The 9610-nt window shown below is 41.9% G+C and overlaps 1 protein-coding gene across 1 annotated transcript; it reads left to right on the forward strand.

Moving 5' to 3' along the window:
* Positions 1 to 2114: 2114 nt before the first annotated feature.
* On the forward strand, positions 2115 to 8782 carry DPPA4 (developmental pluripotency associated 4). Its single transcript, XM_010978546.3, has 6 exons — positions 2115 to 2301; positions 3399 to 3559; positions 3647 to 3697; positions 3926 to 4229; positions 5721 to 5916; positions 8752 to 8782. The coding sequence occupies exons 1-6, from the start codon at positions 2115 to 2117 to the stop codon at positions 8780 to 8782; spliced, it is 930 nt and encodes a 309-aa protein (XP_010976848.3).
* The last annotated feature ends 828 nt before the right edge of the window (positions 8783 to 9610 follow it).

The following is a 9610-nucleotide window of genomic DNA, read 5'->3' on the forward strand; positions in this document are numbered from 1 at the left end:
TGTTTAGTTGCCGGCAGATGGGAAGTTGCCAGTTATTAGTACAGATGGAAAACTGAAGTTTTAATTGGTTGAGTAACTTGCTTGAGAAATGAAATGTGTATGTTACATGAAAACGGTTTTACTTTCTTCAAGCCACAGGTCTGGCCCAGAATTCTGTGGTTTCCTCAAGTTCCATCATTAAATCCCTTCACACATCCTATTGAGAAGGCTCTAGTAACTTTCCTTTGACTCTAATTTTTCTGAAGGAGTATTCAACTTCACAGTGTCTCCGGAACCACATCATCAGTAATTATGCTTAAAAAAAAACTCATAGAAAAGGGCCAGGAATGTTACTATGTACTCATTCATGCAAGAGTCACCTCATGAGTAAGTACAGAAGCTTAGCATTCACAAGTTGCCGGGGAGGGACAGGAGGGGAGGAGCTAAAGGAAAGTGCCTGAGAGTGGCGGAAGTAGGAGGAGCCTTTTAAAAGAGCAATCTTGGGCCAGGGGTCATTTCGGGAGTAAGGAGAATCTTCGTTTTATCAACCTTGACTTCTTTTCTGAGTATGGAGAGCACAGACGACAAGGAGGTAAATACAATTTGAATGGGTTTATTTTTGTCTGTCTTTGTGAGTCTTCTTTTCTCTCTCCGTGGAGCACACTTAATCCCTCTTGTGGAGAAGAGAATGTCTTAGAATTTCCTTCTCTTTACTTGTTAAAAAGAAAAAAGAAAGAAAAGAAACATAAAGTCCTGGATATGATTGCTCCCTGGTACCTTGGACGTGATTCTTTAATTTACCTTCTAAAGACACAGGATTCAGCTTTTCCCCAGGGCCGTTAGGGCCGAGGAATAATCAGAAACCAGATATATTGACGAGCACTGCAGACAGCATTGAAGTTGGAGAGGCTGTGGGGCTTGTTCAGAAAAACTGAACTACTCTGCTGGGGAACCCAGGGGGAAGCCTGGGCGCTCCCTGGGTTCCTTTCTTAGAACTGGGTCGTTTTTGCCTTCCCAGTTTTAATTGATTTTTGTGAGGCCGCAAAGTGAGTACTCTGCATAAGGGTTATGCAAATGTAAGATCTGAATATGAATGTAAACCTGCTATAGAGATGTAAAAATGCCATACAAATGTTAATTTGTCCCATACTCCCATCTTGGAGGTGATAGGATTTAGATTTGGTAGCAAATCTGGAGTTTAGTTTCTATCTTAAACCTACCTGTGTGCTCTTCCTTACATAACCTTCCTTACTGAACCTCAGCTTCTGCATCGGAAAAACGAAGTAATAAATTGTCACCAGGTTGCTGTGAGGGTTAAAGGAAAGAAAAAAGAGTGTGTCAAACAAGACCTGATGGAAGACAGAGACTCAAAAAATGTTAGTTTCTTGATATCAAAGAACCGCACTGTTCTTCTCTTGTTTCTTTGGATTTAATTAACCAATATTTATAGAGTATCTACAATGAAACGGAAAGGAATTCTACCCTTGTGGAGTTTATAATTGGAGTAACAGGCATTGATCAAATCACACAATCAAATGTAAAACTGCAACTAAATGGCAGGAATGAAGCAGCACATAGTAGATCTGTATTGGTCTATAAAGATGAACTCACACTTGTGAGATTCTGAAAAGAGGAGTAAGGTCTAAGACTATAAATGTAAGGGAGGGTAGAGTGTGTGGAGCTGAGTGATATCCCTTCAGGCAAAGTAACTAGGTTGGAAAGGAAGGGAGTTTTGTGGCTGGACCTTGGGGCAATAGTGTGGGAAAGTTTTATCCAGAGGAGGTCGAGGAGGGTAAGAGGAAAGGGGAAAAAACCCTTCCAGGAGAGGGCTAATGGACGTAATGGGCGATGTATGTACGGGCTTTCTTCAAAGCAGAAGCTAGTTTCTTCTACTTCTTTTGTATATATATGTGTGTGTAAGACTGTATAGAGAGAGAGAGACTCTTTTTTCATACTTTCAAATTGGCCGTCCACTTCCCCATCACTGCTTACCTATGTTATAAATAGACTTGAGTATTAAGATGATATCCAGAAAAGAATCCACGTTGCCAGCGGAGTTCAGTGACCCTCTTGGAACCTTAGATGTGAAATGTCTTAAGCTAGGTAGTGTATGTGGTGGGTGGGACACCAGAGGAATGACTGACCAGTCCCTCTATCCCCAGGGGAACTCCACAAAGGAGTCAGAGGAAGAATATATGAGCAGCAAATTCAAATCTACATCAGTAGAAGCGGAAGACGAACAGAGGGCTTCTGGTGAACCAAAGATACCAAAAAACTCAGCGAAGGGGACCAAAAGAAAAAGATCTGGGGAAAATGACGAAGGTAAGAGATCCATAAGTCCTCAAATTCTATTTCCTTGGGTCTAAGAAGACTGAGGGATTTTTCTGAAAAAGTAGAAAAAATATGGGAGAAATCTCCTTCCTGTATTCTGCAAATCCTACACTTCTTTGAAGCCTAGCTTAAATCTTACCTCCTGGTTCTGATCATTATTTTGCCTTCTCTAGCTGCAGGGAGTTAAGGATCTCAATGTGCAATGATCTGGGGACAGACAGCTATAAATCTGAAATCTCATCCTTGAAATTCCACTTCTTGTTCTAAAAGCTGAGGATAATAGCTACCGTGCTGAGTTGGGTTGAGGTCAGGGTGGATGGTCAGTTGTAATTTACACAGAATAATTAGGTAAACCACCTATACTCTATCTGACAGTAACGTGCACTCAGTAGACCGAGCAACTATTAGTGCCATTGTAGTTGTGTCTGTTGTGTGCTCCACAAGTCTTTCCTGAGTGGTGAGAGTGTGTGTGAGGAGCAGCAGAAGGAGGCCTGCCTGTAGTGAGACCGGAGTTCGCTCTGATGGGGGTGGGTTGCCAGAATTATGGGTATTAGTGATTGTGTAGCATTGCTGGATGGTTTATTTTGTTTTGTGGTGAGAGGGCAAGGCATCGCTGAGTATTTATGATCTCAGGTCTAAAGCTTCTATCATTCCCTGCATTGGAAGTGCAATCTCTAGGTCAACCTCCTTGGAGAAGTGGTTTAAATTTTTTTTTTTTTTTTTGAAGGAGGTAGGTAATTAGTTTTATTTTTTAACAGAGGTACTGAGGATTGAACCTCGTGCGTGCTAATCACTCACTCTACCACTGATCTATACCCTCCCTTCCTCAGTCTGTGGTTTAAAACTCTCACAAAAGAGGAAGTGAGTGTGAGTAGTGGGGAGTTTTAGAAAGTAAAAGTTGAGGAATTCAGAAATATTGCCAGTCATAGGTTTGAGGTTCTGTCCCTTGGAGTTTCCGTGGTTTTTGGCAAGTCATTTAACTGTACAGTGGGGAGTAGACTAAGTGAACTAAAAGTGATTGAAATTTTGACATTTTAAAAGGCTACACAAAAGTTAATTATTGCTGATTTTATCCCATTCTCCTTCAGTTTGCTGTCCACAAAAGATGCCACAATGTAGTGACAGCGTAAGATCTCAGAAGAGGATACCAATTCCTCCATTACCTTCTAAACTGCCGCCAGTCAACCTGATTCACCGAGATGTTTTGCGGGCTTGGTGCCAGCAATTGAAACTGAGCACCAAGGGTCAGGTGAGAGTCCTGAGCGGGAGACGATGCTCTTGGGAGGAAGAGTACGAACCTAACTTTGATTGTTAACTCATTTTTCTCTTGTCTTAGAAATTAGAGGGATATAAACGACTCTGCGAGTATGCTTACCCTCATCAAAAGGTGAGTAATTTATAGGGAATTTGGCAGGATGGGAGGTTTCATTCTCAATCCTAATTACCTAAAATAGCATCAAAAAGTGAGTAAGGAGTTGTCTTACCCCGTCCCCCCTTCACTCCTTCTAACAAGGGACAGCATCCCCCATCCTCAGTCTTCGCCAGCTCTGTGCACAGAGTAATCAAAGAGGCTGCACTTCTGATAGCACTTGAATCTTTCAAACTCTCTTTGCAGGACATTCCTGCCACAGCAAAGGAGGCCAGGATCCTATCGGCATCACGAAGGAAAGCAAAGATGGCCCAGTGGGAACTGCTACTGGGAAGTTCTGATAAAAAGATGTCCTCTGATAGAACTGATTCTCCTAAAGTGGCTGCTTCCTCTGAGGAGGGGGCACCTGCCCTTGAAGGGCCTCCCGCTCTCCAAGAAGGAGATGATATAACTTTATCAACTTCTGACCCAGAAGCTCTGTTTGCCTCCTGGAGCAGAACTGCAGCGGGGGCTGGGAAGGTGGAGTCAGTGGAGTCACAAGAGGCCTATGGTAAGCTCAATATTAAGAACTGGTTCTGTGATTCATCGGTTGTGCCAAATATGCCACACTGATGAGGTATGTTGAGGGTAGGGGAGTATATATGTGTGGGTGTGGAGGGCTACGTGTGAACTCTCTGTATTTTCTGCTCAATTCTGTTGTGAACCTGAAACTGCTCTAAAAGGATAAAAAAAAAAGAAGAAGAACTGGTTCTGGTTCCGATGGAAAATAAGTTTAATCGATATTAACCTCTGATTAATTTCTAGGTATTATCCACATCATGTGAAAGCCTGGGGATTCCCGGGCTCCACCCACGTGTTTTTCTGATTCAGGTCTGGGTAGGGCCTGGGGACTAGCATTTCTAAAAAATTTCCCAGGCACTGCAGACGATGCTAATCTGGGGGCCACACTTTGAGAACCGCTGCTCTAGATTACTGAGGTCCTCAGAAGGGGGTCACAATCTGGCTTGATCCTTTCTCCTTCTTTGAGGAATTAAAAGAAAACGCAGGCTCTGAAATCAACTGCCTGAGCTACAGCCCTGAATCCTCTAGCATCTGTTAAATAAGTGATCTTAATAGTTATTTAATCTAGTTCCCAGTTTCCTCACAGTAGAGTGGGTTAATTATAATCCCTACCTCATAATGTTATTGTAAGAGTCACAGGGGACAAAATTAAGGAAGACCATAACCTGGCCAGCACATTATAGTGCCTGCTAAGAGCTGAGACCCCTGATCTTATGAAGGCCTTCCCAGACCACTCTGGTTTAGTCTTTCTATTGAAGGAAACCAGAATGTCACCCCGAAAATATGCCACTTTGTTACAAAAATTATTTTGAGCTGAAGGCAATTAAAAAGCAGCCAACCCAGAAGAAGCTCCCCCTTTTCTTCCCCAAAGCAGGGTATCTGTTCTTTTGTTGGAGACAGACTTATCCACTGCGTTGGCACCAGAGCAACCTGCAAACAAGCCCTATCCAGTGGATCCATCCATGGTTTCCTCCCATGTATTTATATTTCCCTTCCCACTGTTTGCCACCCTTGGAAGCCTAAAACTGCTTTCCTTTGTTCTGTCATTTCTTTACAAATGTATGAAGTTCTTTGTCGAAGGTGGAATTCTAAGCCGCCATTTTGAGTTGTTTTTGTGTTTTCTCCTGCATGATGTGTGCTGCAGGAACTGATAAACTGGTTTTGTCTTGTTAATCTTTTTCTTAAGAGACCCAGGTGAAAACCTGTGGTGGGCAGAGGTGAAGTTTTGCCTCCCCTACACTGTCTTCTGTTTACCCACCTGCTGCTATACTATTTCTAAATGTATTTTTGTTTCTTTTTAAAGATTTAACAGGAACTGTTTTTGCCTTGTTTTCTAAAGAAGAACAGGGTAGAATAGGTCAAGTTAGGTTTCCAGCGTTCATATCTGAGAGCTGGCAGTAGAGTCAAAGGTCATGGTGCAATCTCAAACATTAGAATTTGGCCTTGCTGTGTTCATACTTATCTGTCTTCTCCTCCCCAGGGGTCAGGTGGTGCGTGGTCCATGGGAGAAGTCTCCCTGCTAACACCGAGGGCTGGGTTCGTTTGCAGTTTCATGCTGGACAGCCTTGGGTTCCTGAAAAACGAAGGACAGTGTCTGCACTCTTCCTGCTACCTGCCAGCAACGTCCCACCTCCACACCTGGAGGACAATATGCTGTGCCCCAAATGCGTTCGAAGGTAATGACCTGGTACTTGTCTACAAACTACAAGTGGGCACCTGGTTTTATTTATGGGAGAGGGAGGAAATACTTATTAATCTTAATTAGCCCTGTATTTTTAGTACAAGTTGTCAGTAAAGAGTTTCACAAAAATTACTACCTAAAATAAGTGTATCCCTAGGTAAAAGACCATTTTCATATCAGGGCCTACTGCTTCTATCTGGAAACCCATAATTTTGGAGCAGCAACCATTGTGTAATTACTATATTCCAGGTGTATGCACTACACAGAAATAATGGCTAGCAAAAAAAAAAAAAAAAAACCTTCAGTTAAGCGGCCAACAGCCTAATGACTGGAATGTAAATAGCTGTATTACCAAGTGATAACCGGCATCAAAGAAGAGGTTTCTTAAGAGAACTGACTAGATGGAAAGGAGGAGTAAGGTCATTTTTCAGAATAGGGACCAGTGTCAAGGCTGTGAAAGAACTTAGGACAAAGTAGAAATTGTAAGTAGTTCTGTGTGACAGGATATGCTCGGAAAAAAATCTTGGTTTTCTCACTTATAAAATGGGTAGAATCCTATGTGACAATAACATGAAAATTAAATGTTAGCGTATTTAGAGTTCTGGGCACTGTCTCTTGCATGTAGCAAGCATTAAAAAAAAGAAAAGTGGGTATTAATCCAGCAAGTGGGATTAGTTTGAACAAAGTCATGAAGATGGAAATACATGACATATGCAAAAAAAAAAAATTGGCCCAAACTGAGCATTATAGATTTTGAGTAATATCATTAGTTTGTGATCAAGTTATAGTAAGTTTTAAATGTTGGAAAGTTTAGTTTACCTGGTAGCCAGTGGTGTTCTTTTGATAGGTTTTATTAGTTATGTGATATGGTCAATGAAGTATCTTTGTAATCACCAAACAAGTTTTAGAAGCACAATTATGAAGAGAACAGAAGGAAGTCTACAAAAGGCTGTTCTCTGTAATTTTTAAGTTTCGAGCCAAATTAAAATCAACATACTAAAGAAAATGGTGAGGAATAAATCTGATGGAAGGGGCTGGATAAATTTGTTGTTCTCTAGTTTGTCGAGCTAATTAGTTAAGATTTCTCTTCCTAAATGTGAATAGGGAAAATTTTTTATTAAAATAAGCCACTAAAATTGACAAACTTGGGTGGGGTGCGGGTGGGGTACAGTTTTGAAGCAGCAACAGCAGTGGTGGGTCAAGGAAGAGCAGTCCTGGACCGCAGTCCTGTTTCTAGCAGCAGTCATTTCAATAACGTGACACATGACACAACTTTTCTGGGCCTCGGTTTCCATGTCTCTAAAATGAGGAGCCATTGGACCAGAAAGTATGCAAAAGCCACCTATAGTACTAAAATTAAGATGTTATTAAGAAGTTTATATGCCTGTAAAGGAACTTTTATTCCGAAAGACCACTATGTTTATTGAGAACCTATTGGGGAAACTTATGTGCAGTTTTAAAGAAAAACGTTCATGTGCAAAATTTTTTGAACACTTTCCAGTAGTCAGGGAGGGACAAGGAGTCTGAAGTCAGGTGCATCACCCCTGGGTGATGGGCCACTGAAGCACGTTAAGCAAGTAAATGGACTGAGGCTTACACTGCCCAGGAGGGAAGGGGATAAGGTCAATGAGAAAAATCTTGTGGGAAAGTTTAAAGGGCCTGGCACCTTGTGTGGGGCCAAAAAAGGACACCTGGCTTCTAAATAGGTATTTGGTAGTTAATAGTTAAACATTGTTAAGGACAAGAGTTGCACTGGGCCTGAGGACAGAGCTTCAAGGAACAGCAGTATTTTAGGGGCGTGTTAAAGGAGACAGAAAAGAAACAAAGAGAAAAGCTGAAATATGAAGTCGATGGGGAGAATTTCCAAAGGGAAATTATCATAAGTAATATCAAATGAAGCTGAAGAAGGTACAGATAACATACTTGCTTGGAAAACGTAAAAGATTCAAAGCAGTAAAGAACGTAGATAATTTGGTGTTGGTTGAACAAGGGATGGAGAGTAGAGGCTGTAAATGGAGGTGTTTTCTAAAAGGCACAAGTGGAGAGGAGGAGCAGTAAGATGCTCAAAGGGAACTGTCAGCGCTAAAGAGGGCTGAGTGCTGCTGGGCTTACTTGGGGTGGGGCTTGGGGAGGAGTGGGAGGGACTAGGGGAGTAGGAGGATGGAAAGATCATCCCTCTGAACAGAGGGACTTGGTGCAGCCCACACTTGGTTCCCAGGGATCCATCTGCCCCCCTGCAGTTGTCCAGGAACCATCCTAGGCTTCATCGTGAGCTCTCTGTTGGGCTGCTGAGGACCTATCTTTGGTGTCACGATGATTGAACACCAAGGTCTAGGACAGCTGGCTGAGGATAGAAGCCTGGAGTGAGTGGGCTTCTTAGGCTAGACTCCCCATCCACCAGCCTGCAGTGGCCACCCTCAGGCACTGTCATAATTACCACATCCTACAGGACCAAGTATGTGAGTGTACACTCATTTTTTTCCCGTTTTGGCAGTCCTGCTTCTCACCACAATTCTATGCTGAGCAACTTGAAGAGAATTGAGGTCCCTTTGGATATCCTTTTAATGGGATATGTGGGCCACTGGGCAAATGTTAAAGTTCTATCTGGGGCCCCTCCTGCCCATGAGCTGAACAGGAAAGGAACATATTAGAGAGACATGATGCATTGGATGATTGTCATTCCTTGATGATGTGGCCACATGCTTCCCACTCAGGATCCTGAAGTTTAAGGGCAATTTTATTGGCATTCCAGGAATGGGTTTCTTGGTTATTTTCAAGAATGCAACTTGATATTTCATCTCAATTCTAAAACATTTCATTTGCTTTATAGGAATAAAGTATTAACAAAAAGTCTGCAATGAGATTACAATACCTGGAAATGGGATGCGGCTGTGATTATAATTAATGACAGAGAAATGACTACAGCCAACTCCATGGTGCCATTTGACAGCTGGACTCAGGCTGCTCCACACTCTCCATGTTTCCTGCCTGAGCAAAAGCCTGTGAACTGCCTGACAGGAAGCGAAAGAGGACGTGGCCATCCCATCCCGCCCAAGATCCCCAGCCCTAAGGGAGCAGAGGAGGAAGGAGATGGGGAAATTTAAAAAATACAAATTCACCGAATGGAATTAATTTTTCTGAAGGTGCCTCAAGTAAATTTCTACATTGGGCAAGATGAGGCCTATAGACAGAAACTGAAATTTGGTTATGTATACCTTAACCAAATAAACAAACTCATCATTACCAGGTAATGATACAAACAGAAGTGTGTTTTGATGTGATACAAATAGGTCACTGATAATATTCTTGCCAGAAAAATTTAATATGAATCTATTCACAAGCAAGCAGTCCTGATTATCCCTGTTGTCTCGGCATAAGTGAGTGAGCTTATCTTGTTTTGGGGGACAGTTACTTAGGCGTATCCATATGTAAATATTCACAGAGCTATGCACTTAAGATGTCTATGTTTTACCTGTGTGTAAGTTATATATAATTTTTTTAATGTCCTGATTGAAAGATAAATTATAGTTCCCCTAGTAAAAGGGGTATTTGGGGAATAATTGGGGAAAATTTAATGTTGATTGGATATTGAGTGATACTGTAGCAATATTAAATGTCTTGGTTGTGATAACTGTGTTGTGGTTATACAGGATTATAGACACAGAGTACACAGAAAGAATATTGCATTA

This window comes from Camelus dromedarius, chromosome 2 (genome assembly GCF_036321535.1).
Source record: "Camelus dromedarius isolate mCamDro1 chromosome 2, mCamDro1.pat, whole genome shotgun sequence".
Taxonomy (NCBI): Eukaryota; Metazoa; Chordata; class Mammalia; order Artiodactyla; family Camelidae; genus Camelus; species Camelus dromedarius.